Source organism: Gallinula chloropus, assembly GCF_964237585.1.
Source record: "Gallinula chloropus genome assembly, chromosome: 12".
Taxonomy (NCBI): Eukaryota; Metazoa; Chordata; class Aves; order Gruiformes; family Rallidae; genus Gallinula; species Gallinula chloropus.
In genome coordinates, this window is record NC_140097.1 from 19,789,447 (window position 1) to 19,809,236 (window position 19,790).

The 19,790-nt window shown below is 53.9% G+C and overlaps 1 protein-coding gene across 1 annotated transcript in view; it reads right to left on the reverse strand.

The window, feature by feature from the left end:
• The window catches only part of BSN (bassoon presynaptic cytomatrix protein), a gene marked incomplete at both ends in the record, with an annotated part of 94,830 nt that overhangs the window by 37,183 nt on the left and 37,857 nt on the right, over window positions 1-19,790 (reverse strand). Inside the window, one exon of the mRNA XM_084269783.1 lies at window positions 4,785-5,567. Within this exon, the coding sequence (XP_084125909.1) occupies window positions 4,785-5,567 (783 nt within the window). The remainder of the gene's footprint in view (window positions 1-4,784; window positions 5,568-19,790) is intronic.

Here is a 19,790-nt window from a genome sequence, read left to right on the forward strand (position 1 = left end):
GGTTTGGGTTTTTCTCTTCCATCTAACCAAACTCCCTTGTCTGCAGGCATTCCTCCCTGCAGCCAAAGGCAGGAGCCGCTGTTGCTTCTGCAAGTAGGGCAGTAGCCTCAGCGTCAGCATCTCCCACCCCCTGAGCAGGCAGTGTGGTACCCTGGGGACCTGTTCTCCCAGTTTTACCCAGCGGGAGGTGTTGGAGAGTGATGGAAAGAGCAGACTGGGACTTTGCAGAAAGAATTCAGTGTGGTGATCCACAAGCATTTTGCAAGAATTCCATCTGATTTCCATCCAGGCTCGTTTGTGCCCTGCTGCAGGTACGAGGGGAGCAGCAGAAGGGGAACATGTCCCACGAAGGACCCTGGCAAACACTGCTCCTGCTTCTCATTGACTTGTGACTTCACATGCAGGATAATGCCTGTGAGGTGCCTATCAACAGCCTCTAACAGGTCTGGTTGGTGAGGCAGGACCCGAAGAAACAGCACATCTGCGATAGCCCAGGCGTTATAAAAAGGGCGTTTTCTATAATGCACGGGGAAAGCAAGAACACAAACACCATTTGAGGGTCTGGATGTGGGGCAGTGGGTACCACAATTCAGTAAAGGGACCCTCCTGAGGACAAGACCCCCGCCAGAGGTCACAGCCTGGCACCCAGGGAGCCACTGCGGTCTACAGCGAAACTGGTGGCAGCTCCTGTTTCAGGCTGGTTAATTAGGCAAAGGGGCATCTTGCCATGCTTGTTTAGCAACACAACATGCATAGTTCATTCCCTGCTTAATCCAAAAGCCCCGGAGTCAATTGGGGTCAGATGGGGTTACCAGGAGAGCATCGTGCAGGGCAATCACGCTGAAGCCAGCTCTTGCCAGCTCACTTGCTCCCTTAGCAGACTGTGCCATGCACAGGCGTGATTCCTCACGTCCCCAGCGAAACGGCCCAGCTCCTGCTCTGCCTGTGGCAGAAACCTCTCCCCTGCCCATGTGTCACCAGGCTTAGGCTGCAGGGAATATGGGAGAGCCCCAGAGCGCCAGCTCTGACTTGGTGGGCGCAGCTCATGGTGCTGTTCCCAGAAGCCAGCTCCTGGAGGAGGTGTGATGAGGTGGGAGGAAGCTCCGGGCACCTGTGCTTCTAGTATCTCACACAAACAACTTATTTAAAGCTGGGGAATGTGTATCAGGGTGAGCAAGTGAGAAAGGCGGAGGTCAGGCACACACTTCAGAGCTTCCGCTCTCTGTGGGTCATTCACAACCTCTCAGGCCATGGATGCTTGCACCTCACCTCTTCACATGTCTTAGGCTCCTCACCATCATCTTCTGACCATGCCCACCAAGACCCAGGCCCAAAGGAAAGGCAGCCTTACAGGTGGATCTGGTGGGAGCTCAGGGCTCGGAGGCGCTACATGGCTGCTCATGGGTGGGATGCTCTTGGAGCTTCAGCTGGACCAGACTGGATGAGCACTCGGCCCACGGCAGTGCATAGACAATGAGGGAAGCTCAAACCACCCTTTTCCTTCAGTGGCTCGGCACCTACGCAGCTCAGTGACTCTGCAGAAAACAGCACTTTCAGTATTTCCTTCTCTTTCATTAGGTTTGAGTGCACTCGGCTGAACGAAGACGTGCTGGGGAGGAGGCAGCTCCTCTGGTACCTCCTCAGGCGGCTGCGGAGGGTGGGAGGGGACAACAGGGACCCGCAGACTCCATCTTCAGATCAGGAGTGGCATGGGGATGAAAACACTCCAGGCAAAAACCAACCCATCTTCCCAGGGGATTCTGAAGTTGTAGGAGGCTGCAGGCGGGCAAAAGCCTTTCCCACTTCCTCCATTTTGCTCTCAATTTTCTTCTCCCTGTTTCGTAACAGGGATCGTCGCACAGCAATGCCTCCTGCCCCCCTGCTTTGACCAGCTGCCCCCCCCCACCCCAGTGTTGGCCATGTGTCCCACTAAGTGAAGACCCATCACGTCCCACTGGTTGCCCATCCACACGCACAGCAGCAGGTCTGCTTCCAGTAGCACCCAACAGCCTAACGTGGTCTCACCTCGTACATCTCACAGGGGGTCTCTAAGCACGTAGCTCCTCCATACCGCCCCTTCCCCTTCCTGAAGACCTGCTCTGGCACCCTCCTAGATCCACCTCAGCCACTTGCAGGGACTATTCCTCAAGGAATCTGGAAGCCAGCACACACCAAAGCACCAGGGTTAGCAGGCATTAGGATGCTCTTCACCCACAACGTTATGTGTGATGCCACCAGGTCCTTGTGCTGCCAGCGTGCCCACTGGTTCCCAGACACGGCGGGGGGGGGGGGGGGCAAGTTCATTAGTGCTCCCTGGCAGCAGAGGTGACCTGCTTAGTGAAAATACTGTTCCTGTTTGAGGATGCACACACAGTTTAGGGGGTTCTTCCTCCTCCCAAGATGGTTACAGATGTAGCTCTGCAGCTACAACCACACACAGCCTGCCTTCAATGCCGTGACAAAGCCTCGACCGCTCGCGCTGACAATACAGCTTTGCTCACAGAAAACGGATCCTTTTAGCACAGCTTCCCTGCAAAACTCCATCCTCCCTCCAAAAACTGGGCCACCACAGCCCATGGCCTCTCCCTCTCTGCGACTCATGCCGGGGGTGAGGACTTTGCCCCGGCTCCAGCAGTAGGTATGGAGGGTGCCCACCCATCTCACCCTCCTCCGCACGTAGCAGACCCCAGCTCGTGTCTCCTCGTTCGTTTGCACAGTTTCCAAGGGCAGTTTGCAGTCAAGGTCCTACTGCATAAAGCAATTAAGGGATCAGCCTCGCTACTTCAAAGGGCGAGCTCTGGTATTTGTGTGAGTCCCGGGGCTCGCGACGAGCCGCCGGCAGAAAGTGGATCAAACCACAGAGCAATTTTCTCAGCAGATCAAGCAAATCTACAGCCCCACCGTGTGATCTTGCAGCCTTCCCCTTCTCACAGGTTTTTGTTAAGAACATTCACAGCTCAAGCATTGCATTTATTCCTCACCTCTGGGAAAACTAAAGCCCATCAATCGACCAGCCCCATCTATTCCCAGATGGATAATGCGCCTGTGCAAAGGGAAACAGAACCCACAGGGGGACCCTGCTGCAGGTCTTTGTTCTGGGTGAAGGTACATGGGTGTCGTGGTGGTGAGTGGCAGTGAAAAACCTGAAGGTTTCACCCAGAGGGGTGAGTTTGCCAAGGGTGTCCGAAGGTGTTCGCCCAGGAGCCCAGGGAGCCAAGGCTGAGTCCAGCCTTCAAAATCTGAAATTCAATCCCAGGTGTCAGCTAGCGGCCCTGGAGACAGGCATTGGGGACAGGTCACCTTTCCGTGGTACCTGCATGTTATCAGGTACAACCTAACCCCAAATTAATTCTCTAATCAATTAATTAACAGGCAGGTGTCAAGGGGAGCACGTTAATGCCATTTCACCAGCCCGTGTGCCTTGCGACGCCTGGAAACCCATCACTGCCCCAGGACACACCAAGACGGGGCTCCAGCCCCACCAAGGGACTAACCCCTCAGACACCACCCCTCCTACTGTCACCCTCAGGGCAGGAAGGAAGTGGCAGTAGAAGTGACAAGCAGAGCGTTTCGGTTGGGAACACCATTACAGACAAGGAGGTGGCCACCTCCACGCGCAACACCGCGCACCGTGCAGGGAGAGCGGCTCTCCCCCACCGCGAACGCGACCATGAACAGCAGCAGCTTCAGGAAGAGGAGGAAATTACTGGGTGTAATTGAAACTGCAGGGAGGAGTTAGGGACATAAAATGTAATTATCTGCCATGGAACGGAGCCAGGATTTGCAGTCCTACTTCTGGTCATTTAAAGTTCCCGTTCGCTTCTCCATGTGCTGACGATACCGGTTTTGTGTCGTGCTGACTGTGAGAGCAGCACTCCTAGAAGAGAGCCCTGGGCCTCCTCTCATAAGGATCTCAGCCTGTAGAGGAGGGGGTGAGAGTCTAGACCTTTAACAGAGGCCTTCTCCAAGAGTCTGGAAGATCTCCCTCTCTAGCCAGCAAGGGGAAGGAGGCAGTAGGAGGATACTCCAGCTAAGCCCTAGTTACACCACTCTCCTCTCCAGGTGCTGGTGGCTAGAGTTGGCCCAGGTGCCTCTTTGGGGCTTGGGAAGGTAATCTGGGTGTGCCTCACAACAACTGAGGCACCCCCTCGACCACAGCTGGTGAGAATGGGGGAACCTCAGACCCCCCAACCTCCTGCACTCCACCCCAGCAAGCTATGTGACAGCCAGCCAACTCATGTCCAAATGGCACTGCGGAAATCACATCCACCCTCCACTGCACCCAGGCACAGCGGCGCAGGGCCCTTCCCATCTGGCCCCTGTGCCATTCTCCTTGCACCCTCACTATCTGAGGATGCAGGAGCTGCAGAACATCCTTCACCAGCCTCCTCCAGAGCCTGGCCAAGGTGTCCATCCGTAGCCCCAGGAGGAGGATGACTGTTGGTGACTGGCACCTGCATGAGCTGTTTCTATGTCCTCACTCTGCCCACTGACTCTGTGGGGAGCAGTGGGTGTTGCTGGGGGTGCCCCAAATGACAGCCATCCCTTGCCCAGCCCCTCGCATGAAACCAGCATGAAATCAGTGCACACAACTTTGCCAAGAGGTAGAGGACCACAGCCTCCAACCCTGGGGCTTCCCCGGGGAGGGACTTGGCTCCTTAAAGACCTTTTTAAGCCTCTGAAGGAAATCGCACTCTCTTCTCCATTTCATTTGGGAAGAGATCACTGACCCTCGGCTCGGAAGGCGACTTTACCCCCCCACCCACCTCCCCCAGCCCCCTTACCTCTACCAGGTGAGGCGTGGGGTTGAAGCCACACATGTTGCAGACCTGCTGCCGGCAGGTTGTGCAGGTGTTGTAGTTGGGGGGTTCACCGGAGCCCACGTTGATCTCCGCCTTGCAGAGGGGGCACGAGACCCTCGCTTTCGGCACTTCCTTTGGCTTGACGCCCTGCTCTGGCTTGCTCGGCTTGGCAGCTGGCGCGGCACCAGCTCGGCCTTGCGCCCCCGGGGCTTTGGGACCAGCTTCTTTGCTGGCATCGCTGAAGACGATTTTTGGAGGCACTTTGCCAGGAGACAGCTGGCTTGGAGGGGGAGCCTCTGGCTGGACAGACATGAGCGTGCTCGCCTGGGTCAGGAGGGACGCCCCGAAGCCGAAGAGCTTCCCCGTGAGCCCCTCCTGGGCTTGCTCTTGTGCTGCAGCCCCAGGGGCCGGGGCGGCAGGCTTTGGCCCTGCGTCTCCCGCTGTCTTTCTCTGCTCGGAGGAGGAAGGCTTGGCTTGCTGATGCTGCGGGGAGGACCTGGCTGCCTCTGGAGGTTTTGACTGGCCTTGGCCATGCGGTTCCCTCTGCGGCGTTGCGGGGTGAGGTTTGGGTGGCTCGGATGGCAGGGCACGGGCGGCTGGTGGGGACTTCTCCGGACCCGGGGGCGGCGGGTGCTTGGCTGGGGAGTGGGAGGGGGATGGTGAAGGAGAGTGCAGCTGCTGCTGGCTCTTGGAGCGAGGAGCGGTGGTCATGTCCATCCCCAGCGCCCGCTGCATCTGGCAGTTCAAGCACAACCATTCCTTCACCTGTGAGACAAGGACAGGACACGGGCAGTGAGCAGGGTCCAGCCACCCCAGTGCACCCTGAGGTTGCCCTAAACGAACCCTATGGAGCTAGAGAAGCAAAGACACACACACCCTCCCCTCCCCCCCCCCCGAAAACGTTTTGGTACTGCGTTCTCCACAGAAGTATCTCACAGCCACGGTGAGCAGACCCCATCTGTCACAGGTACCCACGGCACAACATGCCGGTGTGAAAGGGAGCTTTAATTAGCTTTGGTTTGCTTCCAAGGCTTCTGCTGTAGAGCTCCTGGAAGGCACAAGGCTCTGCCTGCAGACAGCCTTGTGCCTCTCCCAGGAAAGAGGGACCTTTCTAAAGCCTCCTGGCCCCACCATCTCCCTACAGCCCATTTTTAACCCCACTCCTGCCCAGCGACTGGAACTAGCACGGAAAACAGCCATGGTCCCTCAGGACAGGAGCAGAGGGCTGGCAGGGACTCCAGCACAGCTCTAAGGGACGCTGCCATCATGCTGCAATGCTCCCCAGTGCTGGCATCCTGGGGGAAAAGCTGCCATGACATGCCCAATGCTTCCCCGGGGCCAGCAGAGATGGATTTTCTGGAATTAGTGTGGCGGTGGTGATGTCCCACCCCAAAATTCATTCCAGCATCCCATAAGGGACAGCAGGGAACAGGTTCCCCCAGCGTGATGCTCCGGCGCTACCGGGCAGGCAAAGCACTCACTGGGAAGCCAACAGTTAATTTCCCCTCTCCAAACGATGAACTTTTGGATGCAAATGAAAAATACAATGCTCCCTGGCTAAGTGGTGATAAATGAAAGACTTTCCCCCCACCACCCCCTGAGAGACATTCCCTGTAACGCACTAATGTCTGAATTAAGTTAATTAAAGAAGCTGTATGAGAGCTGTGAGCCTTCCCATACGAGGAAACCCCAGGATGCTCAGCGGCTGTGCAAATATTAATATATAGCACAGTCAGCAGGACAACTGGGTCTGCCTGCAGAAGATTTCTCTGAGACAAGCAACAAAGGTGGCCAAAAGGACCAGAGCATTCCCAAAAACTGGAGCAACATCCAGGATAAGGGGACCCCAAGCCTGGCATGGGCATGTGCAGCATCTGACAGGTCCTGGCATTCTCCTGGGACTGCAAATCCCGTGGGCCAGCAAGCACCACATGAGATCCCAGCAAGCGCCTCATGAGATCCCAGCAAAGACCACATGAGATGAGGATTTTCCTGCCTCTCCTTTCCTCATCCCAGCATTATGGATCATCCCCAAGGCTTGGCTTAATCCCAGCAGCAGAGACAGTAACAGCCCCATGGCCTCGCCCAGCCCCAGGTCTCCAGGTCCACATGGCTGTTCAGACCTTCAGGGTGCTGACCAGTCGATCCATAACCTACCTACAGGGTTTTCCCCCCCCACTCCAACCACAAGCCCGTTTTCATCTTTTCCTGCTCACAGGAGCGGTGTGCAGAGACACAGCTGGGTGTTTCAGCAGGTCCTGTGCTGAGATGGCACAGCAAATCCCAGTGAGGGCAGGCAATGTGCCCTGAGACCCTTCCTGCAGCTCCCCTCCCAAGAAGGCCTCTCACGCAGCCCAGCCTTCAAATAACAACCTTATTTTAAAAGAGGAGATGCAGATCAATTAGGAAAATTAAGGGAGGGGGGATGGCTGTGCATGAACAAAGCTCTGGCTGCCCGCTGCACCCCTTCCACTCTGCCCAGCACGTGGCTGGCTCACCAGGCTGCAGAGAGCTCTGCATCGCCTCGGAGTCCCCAGCAAAGCTCCTCCCGGCACCGCACAAGCCTGGCTGGCTGCACATGGGCTCTGTGCTCTTCCCAGCCTTCGCCGTGCCTGCCGAGCTCCCACGCCGCTCTCCCCACCAGCCTCTGCTCCAGCATCTCGCTCGGAGGCGAGTGAAAAGCGGCATCAGTTCCCCCCAGCTCTGCGGCACGGCGCCGTCTCTCCGAGCTGCAGTATATTTAGTTCCTGAAAACACTGCTTTAGTTTTTAGAATTTCTTATGGTCTCGCTGTCTCTCTTCTGACACACAGAATTCCTCCTGTTATTTTTGCTTTCGCATCCCCTGGAATTTCTTCCCACTACTCTATTTCAGGAGAGTCTCCCAAAATCCTGCCAGCTTTGGGTGCTGTTTCCATCAGCTCCGACTAAGGGAGAACCAACCCTTTCTGTTCGGGCTCTTTCTCCCAGCAAAATTCCCAGTAGCTGAGAAATTCAAGCTATCCCCTGCCTCAAAACCTCCTGGAAATTTGGGGGAAGAGGAGATATTCCCAGGCTCATGCTGGGGCTGTTTGCAATCTAGGTTTTAAGGGACATGACTACAAAGCACACGGCACGGGAGCATCCACGCTCCTGCTGCTGTACAGCCTGCACGTCCCGTAACCCAGCACATGATTCCAAAATAGGAAACACTTTGCCCCTCTCCCACATAAACTTCCAATCAAAGAAAATACTGAGGGAATTCAATTGGTCATTTTGCCTGTCAGCTTTAACAAGCATGGAATACTGAGCAGCTCACGGCTCCAGCTTGGCTGGTTCAACCCCCTCCCCACACCACACAAGGGTCCTCGCTCTGCCCCTGGCCAAGGCTTGTGCTGGAGAGCAGCTCCCTGGACACCCGGCACAGCCTCAGGTCCCACGACCATACAGGCAGCCTGTGGTTGATGGAGAAACCCACCGGGATCTCCCTGGGATCAGGAGATGGGGAACGATGCGATCAGTGGAGCTGTCTCACTCTCCACAACTGCTTATGCAACAGAAATGGAGAAGAAGCCAGAGGGGTTTGAGATGGGATAGGAACCATCAGACCACTCTGGGTGACTTGGTGAGCAACTGCTGAGGACCCTGAGTCCTGAGGAGCAGGAGAAAGCTGCAGGGGATGCAGTGGGGCTGCTGGCTGGCTCCCAGAGCAAGTATTTGAAATGTAAATTTTGTTGGGATTATAGCAAATTGCCTGGCCGGCTTTTACTGATGCAACCGATGACACAACGTGGATTACACAGATCAAAGGCGACTTAAAGGATCCTGGAGGGAAGAGAGGAAAGAGGAAGGGCCAAGTCATCCTGCCAAAGATCCTTCCCCCAAGAAAAAGCAAAGGAGGCCGGAAGAGCCTTGGGTGTAAATCTTGACTAATCCAAACCCTGGAAGTTTTGATTTGGTGGAGAATGGAGCAAATCAGACACAGGAAGAGATGAAACAGTGGGCTATTTGTTGGCTCACGTTGCTGTCCTCTAAACGCTCCCCTTCTTGCCTGCAGACTCATCACGCATGCAGGAGATGCTCAGGAAACAGCGTGGAAATAGGGGCAACACCCAGGGAATCATTTATCCTATTGCTGCTTCATCTGCCAACAGTCTGGGTTAAAAAAAGTGTCCAGGGGTGAGAAGAGGAAAACCCTGAATCACTGAAAATTCTGGTCCTGGGTCACCTCCTGGGAACGCTGAAGTCACCATGATACCCTAAAATAAGGGGAGGTAAGGCTGTGCTCCCTTGAGCAGCCTGTGCCCAGCTGCTCAGCACCTTCACCCCAGGACACCTGGCTGGGGCAATACTGAAAAACCCAGAGACAATGGGGGTGTAGGTAACAGCTCTGAAACCAAACTGATGCCTCAGTGAAGAGCAAACGAGGCCGGCTGGAAGCAGAGGCGGCCGCGGTGCGACACGGAGGACACTGTGTGAAACATAAAATCCATCACACATCAGAGCTCAGAACTCCAACACCAAGCAAGAGGCTGCAAAGTGCTCAAACCAAAGGAGCTTCAGGATGGAGTCCCTTGGGGAGCAGCAGGAGGGGTTGATGGAGGGCATTAAGGCCAGAGGCCATCCTAGAGAGGACAGAGGTCCATCACTGGCAGGAGATGCTAAAGCTGTTAATGAGACTGATGTGGCAGAAGTGCTGTAATTACTGTCACCGAATGTTTGGGAAGAAGCAGGATAACACTCATTATGAGGATGAAGCATTTCCAACTTATTAGCAATCGAGAAGAACATTCAACAACATCTACCAGCACCAGAAGATATTTAAATTTGACAGATCTGAACAATTTTGCATCTAAGAAAACTGCTGAGTGCCCATGTTCACTCTTAAGAGGAGCTATCAGAAGACTGGAAGAGTCTTCCGCTTGAATATCCAAGGTGGAGGGCTGATGGGCACAGCCAGCCAGACATCTGTCCAAGACAGAATGACAGCACTGGACTCACGCAGCAGAGAACCAAAGGGCTCATGGGTACCCCAGTCAACCCAGTTTTAGGGAAAACAGCTCAATGCAAGCAATGCTGATTTTATTCTCTGCAGATTCCGTATCAGCAGTGCCCAACCTCCATGTGCAAAAGGTGCTTTGACCTAGTGATGCACGACATGCTGACACCACAAAAATAAAGCAGCTCCATAAAATATGAAGAGCAAATACGCTGGATGGAATTCTGACCAGCTGCCTGGCTGGTCTGGTACCTCACTATGGCCAAACCCACTCACAAATGGCAGATTTTGGTAAAATGATAAATATCATCACCGATGAGTCTCTGCTGCCTGGCAAACTCTGTGCTCGCTCCGTGTGGGAAGCCCAGAGCTGGAGGTGGGAGTGAGGAGGTGGCTCAGCCTCCTCCTCCAGTGCTGAGGGACTCCTTCCAGAGCCCTCACCGGTTCCACACCGACATTTTAAGGAGATTAGTAAAACACTGTGGGAGATACAGACCGGAGCTGTGCGAGTCATTCCAGGGATGCAGAAAATATCTGAAAAGAGACAATTAGAGAGGTTGATCTTTTTCGTTTATCAAAGAGAAGATTAAGAAGTGACTTGATTACGATGTAGCAGCACATTCAGGGGAAACAATATCAGGTACTAAAAGGTTCTTAATTAGGCAGAAAAAGGCATAAGAAGAACTAACGACTGGAAATGGGAGCCAAATATATTAAGCGTCACTTTTAACAGCAGATGTTTCTAACCATTAAAGCAAATTATACACATGCTGCTGGGCTGGGGGAGGTAAAGCTCACAGGAGGGATGTTTCACACCCGTACTGATCTTCAGAGCTTCCCAAGTTTGAACTATCCGGGCTTTATGGACAGATGGTCCATAAGACCTTTGCAGACAGTCTTTGTGGGTATGTCTGCACCCAACACCTGCACCCAGCGCACCCAGGCACTACTGATACTATGATTGGCAGGAGTGTTGATCAGCCAGAGGGTAGGCAGGCTCTACAGAGGGATCTGGACAGGCTGGATCAATGGGCAGAGGCCAATGGGATGAGGTTCAACAGGGCCAAGTGCAGGGTCCTGCAGTTCGGTCACCACAACCCTGTGCAAAGCTAGAGGCTTGGAGAGGAGTGGCTCCAGAGCTGTCTGGAGGAGAGAGACACAGGGGTGTTGGCCAACAGCTGGCTGAACATAAGCCAGCAGTGTGCCTGGGTGGCCAAGAAGGCCAACAGCATCCTGGCCTGTGTCAGGAACAGTGTGGCCAGCAGGAGTAGGGCAGCGATCCTTACCCTGTACTCAGCACTGGTGAGGCTGCACCTGGAGCACTGTGTTCAGTTTTGGGCCCCTTGCTACAAGAAGGACATTGAGATGCTGAAGCCTGTCCAGAGAAGGGCTACAAAGCTGGTGAAGGGTTTAGAAGACAAATCTTGTAAGGGGCAGCTGAGGGAGCTGAGATTGTTTAGTCTGGAGAAGAGGAGACAGAGGGGAGAGCTCATCGCTCTCTACAACGACCTAAAAGGTGGCTGTAGTGAGGTAGGGGCTGGAGGTTGGTCTCTTCTCCCTGGTACCTAGTGACAGGACACAGGGAAATGGTCTGAAGCTGCATCAGGGGAAGTTTAGGTTGGATATCAGGAAAAATTTCTTTACTGAAAGAGTTGTCAGATATCAGAACAGGCTGCCCAGGGAGGTGGTTGAGTCACCATCCCTGGAGGGGTTTAAAAGAAGAGTAGATGTTGTACTTGAGGACACAGTCTTGTGTTGGACCTAGCAGAGCTGGGTAGATGGTTGAACTCAATGACCTTTAAGGTCTTTTCCAACTGAAACCATTCTATGATCCTGTGACACCCTTCCCACCGCAGACCCTGGACTAATCCTCTATCCCCCTTCCCAAACCCTGCTGTTCCCTAACACGGGGACAGGTTGGGAACCTGTGGGGCCTGCGGGGTCACCACCACCTCTTCCTCTCAACACCATCCTGCAGCTGCCAGCATTCCCCAATCCCATAAAACTTTCAAATTCACATTTCCTAGAATGAAATAAAATAAAACAAAACAATGTAGGTGGAAAAATACACAGCACTGTGTCCCCATGCACTGCAGCTTCCCGATCCCTCTAGAAAAGCATCAAGAAAAGCAGCCAGATAAAAATGATCTGAAACGATGGAGACAGCTTGAGCTTATAAGGTTTCTAAAGTTATTCCAACACCACCTATTTTAGGACACTATGTGGAAACAGTCTGTCCCCTAGATGTGTTACCAGGAGATGCAAGGGAGTGCTAGTAACACGCAGGTTGTTTTGTTCTCCTGAGGTAAGGCGATACAGCTCCAGAAGTATCCTAAGTATAGAGTTCAGCCTCTGCAGTAGCCAGGAGGAGCTTTAAAATGAGCTGTAAGCAGAAAAACTGCTTAATTGAACATCCGAGGTCCCTTTGAGCCAAAAGTTAGGATTATAATGAAGAATAATTCTGGTTTTGCTGAGGGGTGGTTATTTTGGACCATTTGGAGGTGACCTGGGACACTATCCTACAACACAAAGGCAAAGAAGGAAAAAAGGAGAGCATTAGATGACCATATTTAGGACTTTGGAGACTGAATGGTTCTTCACCTCAGTGCAGCCAAAGCCATCTGAACTTGCTAGCTAGATGACCTGCTAACAGAGGAGGCCATCGGGCACTTCGGGAGCACAGTTCACCTGACCTGCTTTAAATGATTATTTTAGGCTGGGATGAACAGCTCCTGAGTCATCTGGAGTCAAGCACAGGCAACCCCATCCAAGGTGGACCATTCTGAACAGGATGGAGCAAATGTGCTGAGCCAACAGGATGCACAACTAGATGAAGACTGAGAAGCCAAGTCCAGAGGAGATAAAGAGCATGAGCTTTCTCAGAGCTGTCTGAAACATGTATTTAATATTCTGCAAAACTGGCAATCCTGAAAAAACCCAAAACAGCAAGAGTATGGCAGGAGCTCAACTCTGAGAGCCCCAAACAGGCACTGACCCCCGAGCTGACCACCAGCAGATGCAACCCCCCCGCTCCCCCCGCCTTTCTCACCCACCAGTACAGACAGAACTGGGTAGGTATAAAAATAACCAAAGCTGGAATTGGGTAACGAAGGTACTGTGTTAATCAGGCTAATAGGGAGGCTTGATGCCAAGATTACTGACTGGATGACGAAGGGTTCCGTTAATGGGTGCTCCTGGCTGATCCCAGAGGAACACCGTGACGGCCTGGCCTCTTGAGAGCTGCGAGAGCTGCCAGTGCCCAGCCTGAGGCTGTCCTGACATGCCTTCAGTTCATCAGCTCTGCTGCACATGAGGAACCATCATCTCATGAAATCAGCCAGTCAGCAGAACGTCCCTTCCCCGCCGTGCCTCCCAGACCTGCTCCAGAGGAGCTCTCTGGGAGAGGGGAATCGGAGCGGCACGTCTCGCGTTGTACACTGTCACGCTGAGATCTGCCAGAGCCACGTACCCCACGACTACAGCAGCGTCTGGACCCAAGGCAGGGGCAGTGCTAGCAGGCAGCCCTCAGCTAGGGAACGCAGGGAGCAGCGAGCTGCGGCAGGGAGCTGGGGCGCTGCTGGCAAGGCGGGAGGTGGGAATGGCTGCAGGGGAGCTGGGAAAGCTCAGCAAATCCTGGAAGAGCTGCTGATGCGTAAGAAAAGCCAAAGGTACCGTGTGGAGAAGGCTTCCCACAGCATCCCAGACTGGCTGGCGGAGCGTGTGGCAAACGCAGAGAGATGCCATATCCCAAAGCTTTGGGGTAGTGTTTGAAGCCGGACTGTTGCCGGTTTCTCCTGCAGCGATGCAGGGGGGGCAGGCTGCCACGAAGCTCATGCACCGAGGGCAGGAAAGCAGCCACTGCTGTCCACACCAGCACGCAGCCTGTGTGCAGGCGGAACAAGAAGCCTGCTAAGCATCCCAGGTGAGGCTGCGATGCTGCGTACCAGCCACAGTCTGACCTGCATCGGGGAACAGGTAACACCAGGAGATGAAGCCTCCTGAGGAACCTCTGGAGGACCACAAGCAGCTCGGGGTGCGGGGGCTGTCACGCCATGCCGTGTGCCGAGACATCCCCAAATTCATGTGTGCGTCCAGGTGGAGAGGAGGCGGATGCAAACGCACAGGCAGCGTGGGCTGAAGCTTCCTGGCCCAAACCTAAAGCACAGTTCTAAGAGAAGCCAGGGCTCCAGAGGGACTGTGCAATTAGGAGCCCTTCAGCAATTAACTGACAAAGGAATCGGCCAGCGAGGCTCTTCTGAAAAAGGCCACCTTATGCTCATCTTTATCTTCAAACATCACAACACAAGTAAAATCTAGTCCTGAGCACTGCCCAGAAGGGGAAGCCACCGAAGCCGTCAGCAATCATCCTGCTAGTGCCTGCCAGAAAACAATCAACTTGCTCGCTTGCTGGTGAGCGAGAAGAACCAGCCCCCAAACTCCTCTCCTTCACTACAAACAACAGATGGGAAGCCACGTTTGTCCAGAGAATTGAGCTGCAGAACAAGACGGAGCCATCTCATCCCATTAGTCACTCCATAACCTGTTTCCTTTAACTGTCTCTAGTCAGCATCCCCCTGAAACTAACCACGCATCTTCTCCTCTCCCCAAAGGGTGTCAGGAGGTGTTAACCCACACCACACTCTGCAACACCCTGGGGTTTAAAAGCAACCCCAAGTCCCTACACCTTGCCGTTCGGGCGGTCTTTACCCCCACCGCGCAGCCACCACCAGAGACAGAGCAAACCTTCAAGGGAAACAACCGCACGGCTGCAGAGCTTCACAACCAACCTCAATCCGCTGTCACACACAGGATGGTGCATCCCCAGTCACGTCCCCCATGGCTAAGGTGTCGATCCAGCTGCTAGCTCCCCATGAAGTACGAGCAACCCCTTCTTCACCGCTCGCCCTTGCTGGCAGAGAGAAATGGATGGGCTGGAGGATACCTTTCCGGCTCCAGACCCAGCGCTGCCGTTCCGCTCCCCCCTCCCTGGGAGCACGGGTCCCTCTGCCAAAGCAAGGCGCTGGCGAGCTAAGCAGTGCCGCCGCCCCAGGCGAAGGGACAAGTCCTTCCAGTTCATTAGGGAAGGTTTCTCGTGCAATTTGCTGCCTCGCTAGCTCTTGTTTAGACAGCCTTTGTTCCCTGTCCTCAGGAGCGCATGAAAGGTTTGGACGTCTGTACGTGCTCAGAGGATGCTGTCCCCCGGGCTCCGTCAGGGAGGACCGCAAAGAGCTCGCCCCAGGTTTTAACCTCCTGAGCTCTGCGAGCTGACGTGCTCTCAGTGCAGCCCCGGGTGTGACGGGTGTCGCAGCCCCACTCCGTGATGCGGGATGTCCAGGCGAGCGCCCTTGGCCAAGGAAAGCCTAATGGCTCGCTTTGCCTTTTCCCGCTGCCGCCCCTGTACCCGGCCGCCAGCTGAAGGACGGACGTCCGGAGTAACAGGAGCCTCCAGTCCTGCTCTCTGAGCATCTTCTGCGGCACTAAAATAGCAGCTCGGGGGGGTTGGGGAGCTCAAAACTATCCATTCACCGATACCTCCTGCCCAAAGCAGGGTAACACACAAGGACGAGGGGCTTCTCGATGCAGAGCGGCTCCCCTGTCCAGCGGCGATGCAATGCACAGCTATAGCACCATACCGAGCGTCAGCTGCCCTCAACTGATAGACTTGTGGCCAGTTAATTTAAAACAGACCAGTTTCTGACTGGAAACACAGAATGAAAGAATCCTTCATTCACCACGTGGCTCCACATTCATCCACTCACTGCGTGGCTCCATGTTCATTTGGTTATGAACGGTCGCTGGGGCAGCCTTGTCCAGGAGCTTCTGGCTCCTTCAGGAATCCCCAACAATTACAGCACAAGGAGATAACAGCTGCAGCTCAGTGAATAAATCAAACAGCCCTGAATACCTGAAGGTCCCTTTCCCCCCCCAGACTTTGCATCAACCTCTGAGTATGACGCAGCAGCAGACAGCGATTCACAGAATCACAGGGCTCTAGGGGTTGGAAGGGACCTCCAGAGATCATCAGGTCCAACCCCCCTGCCAAAGCAGGGTCCCTAGGACAGGTCACACAGGTCAGCATCCAGATGGGGCTGGAATATCTCCAGAGAAGAAGACTCCACATCCCTCTGGGCAGCCTGTCCCAGGGCTCCCTCACCCTCAATGTTGGTGCAGAGATTCCTATGCTCCAACTTGCAGCCATTGCCCCATCCTGTCCCCACAGACACTGAGAAGAGGCTGGCTTTTTCCCCCTACGTCCCACACTTGAGATATTGATAAACATTGATCAGATCCCCTCTCAGGCTTCTTTTCTCCAGGCTGAACAGCCCCAGCTCACTCAGCCTTTCCTCACAGGGGAGATGCTCCAGGCCCTTCAGCATCTTTGTAGCCCTTCTCTGAACTCTCTCCAGGATATCCCTGTCTTTTTTATCCCAGGGAGCCCAGAACTGGACACAACACTCCAGGTGGGGCCTGACCAGGGCAGAGCAGAGAGGGAGGATCACCTCCTGTGACCTGATGGCCATGCTCCTTTCAATGCCCCCCAGGATCCCACTGGCCTTCTTGTCCCCGCCGGGCACACTGCTGGCTCACGGCCACCCTGTCACCCACCAGCACACCCAGGTCCTTCTCCACAGAGCTCCTCTCCAGCAGGTCACCCCCAGCTTGTACTGATACAAGTGGTTGTTCCTTCCCAGGTGCAAGGCTCTACACTTGCTTTTATTAAACCCCATCTGGTTCCCTCCTGCCCATCTCTCCGGCCTGTCCAGGTCTCACACAGCATTCCTGTGTGTCAGCCACCCCTCCCAGCTCTGTGTCATGGGTGTACCTACAGTCAGGGTGCAGAGGACAGTGATCCTGTGACCCAGGAGGAAAAGCATCTGGGACAGAAGGTTTTAGACAATAAAGATAATCCTGGTGATAACAGAAATGACCCCAACTCTTTTCAGAGACAGTCCCAGCCCAGGGGTAATGGTCTCACGTTCTCTCCAGGCTGAAGGAGGCAAGTTAGGCCTCACTTATCCTGGTCCAATACATGTTTATGAGTGAAGCCACTGGAACTTCTGCAAACAAACGTACCAGGGCAGATCAATGCATCAATGCAGAGGGTATTTTCTGTCTTTTGGGGTTTTTAATATTCTGGATTAAATATGTAATAAATGCTCTTGTAGAACTTAAGGCCTGAAGACAGACAAGCCATTGCACAGTCTTTTTCCATACCTACACAGATTTAATTGCTCAATTATCCCAGATAAACATGATAAGTTCCCTGCCATGAATAATTTATACTCCAGCTAGCCACGCAGTCTGTGAGACACGAATCCACGGCTGCGGTGAAGGAAAAGCAAGCAGATGCCATGATCCTCAGACATCACAGCTGGCTACCAAACACTGGCCAAAGGAGCAGGTCTGACCTCCTCTGAAACCACTGGGACAGCCCAGACCTTCACTTGGGTTATCATGTCCCTCAGAGGATGCAAATATTGAAGAAATTAAATAGGCATAAATTAGGATGTGCACGTAGGAGACCGGCACAGAACACCCCCCCTTCACTTCACGGTCCCACACAGCCCTCCTGAGGAGCTGGCTGTGCTGGTTTCTCCAGGAATTTCATTAGGTGATCATGAAAGAGCTGCAGGGAAGCCCAGCAGGATGCAGTGCACAGGTGATGGAGGCCCATGAGGGCTATCAGGAGGGACGGCACTCAGGGCACCAAGGAGGAGGCAGAGGAAGGAAGTCTGCTGGGGGATGAAATATCCTGTCTGGCCAGGACCTACCACGCTTGGATAGGAGCAACCCAAGACAGACCAGGAAGGCTTCCAGACAGAAGATTGATCCTAAACCCATGATGATGCCACCCCAGGCAGCGGGGTAACAAACTGCAGCACTGAGCACTGTTTGGGGAACCTGTTGTACCAACCACACATCAACTGCCAAGAGGGACAGGGGCCACCTCCAGGCTCCAGTGACCCCAAATGACCACAGGAGGCTTTCCCACTGAGCTTGGGGCCCTACCATGAACCTCGAGCATCACTGCAACTCTCCAAGCAGCAGATGAGAGGCACTGGGTGGGTTTCCTCCACCGTGGACAGCCCTGCCCCATTCCCCACTCTTTTCAATGGATGCTCCTGCACCTGAATTTTATTTACACTGCTGCTGCTTCATCCCAATGAAGCCACATTAAATAAAGGCTTTGGGGTTTCACCCTGATCGCCTGCAGCAACAAGAAGAGAGCTGTTAGGGTCTCTGAAAGGCTTTGGCTCCATCCCCTGCCCTAGGCAGGATCAAACCAGCCTGCATCACCACCGACAGATGTTTGTCTAATTTGATCTTTAAAACTTCCCCCAGTTGTGGGTGGGCAGTGAAAGGGGGAATACAGGGGCTTGGGCTTAACCATCCTAACTGCTAGAAAGCATTCCTAAAACATTAACCTCAATCTCCCCTGCAGTCTAAGTCTGTTACATGCCGTCCTGCAGCCCACAGACACTGAACAGCAGCTATTCCATCCAGTAAAACTGCCTGTGACCAGCTTCCCTGCTGAAGGAATCCATTCAGCAGAGTGCATCCCAGCACCAACACTGCACTGTGCAAACTATGTCCTAGAGGTGACTGCCTACCAACTTCACACTGCAAAACTCTTAGTCTGGATCCTCCTTGGGGCTCCATGGCACCTCCACGGCCTTCAGACCCAACTGATGGTTTTCTGCATTTCCAGGTACAGCCTCTGTGCATTTTTAGGAGCTGCTCAGGCAGCTCTGGAGGACCACATGCTATGAAAGGAGCTCAGCCTTGCATGGTCCTGTTAAAGCAGCCTGCAGACCACCTGATCCCAGACCCACCTCCCATCTCACCTTCTTGTGGAGAGCACCACTTAGGTGGCCCTGGTTTGCAAGCAGAGCCATACACACCAGAAACAGTCTGTCCAGCCACCAGCTACCAATTTGACACAATCAGCACAGGCTGTACTGGAATTCCCATCCCCGCTGGAACGTGCCTGGAGCCAGCTTGTCAGTCACCATCTAGCAAGCAAAACTTACCAACTCTAACAGGAAATTCTCCAAACAGAATTTGAACAGATACCTGTAAAACCACCTCACTGTTAATTGGGGTTTTGTAGCTGTTATACACCCTCTAAGAAGGGGATACTTGATTGCAAGGCAGTCTGCCACAGCAATCATCCCCTCTTTACCAAAAAAAAAAAAAGCAAGTTAATTGCAAAGGAAGATTAAAATTGGCCATTCAAATCAGGATTTTTTTGCTTGCCAATCCAAAGTCACTATTGCCATGGAGATCTAAAGCAGATACACCCCAGGAAGGTGCATAAGCCCTTCCTCAGAGCAAGCCCTGCGATGCACAGGGCTGCCTCCTCTAGCATCACCCCAGGTTGCCGAGCTCCCCGCTGCCCTCCTGATGGGGGCTGGGGGTAAGGTTCATTGTAGGGCAACCTGCCTGGGAGCCCTTGGCCCAGTGTCAAACCCTGGGCAGGATAACAATATAGCCCCTTCTGTTCTGCTGGGAGGAGAGGCCAAGTCCTTCCTTGCAGAACTAGAAACTGTTACAGAGAGGACTTCAAACAGAAAGAAACCAACACTGCAGGAGCAAAGCTTTCCTCCACCTTCTGGGGCTTCTTTGCATTCCTCCAAAGGATCTCCCAACTGCAGCAGCTTGTGGTCAACACAAACACCCAAGCAAGAGCCCCCAAACCAGCTGTGCAAGGATTCCCTCACAAACCCTTCTCATGTGAGCACACCACCATCAACCACTATTTCAGCACTGCCTTTAGCCACAGCTGCCCTCACTGCCATCTGTCACACCCCGTGGTGCACAAAGAGCATCCGAGAGCATCCTCCTTGCTGAGACAGCGCTCCTACCCCTGAGCTACAGCAATGCTTCTGGCGCTGGCAGCTGCAAAGAGAAGATGGAAAGAGAGCTGGAGATGTGCTGGACACCACGGCGCCGGTGACCCCAGCGATAAATACCACAGGAATAAATGAGGCTGCTCGTTTGAACGAAGCCT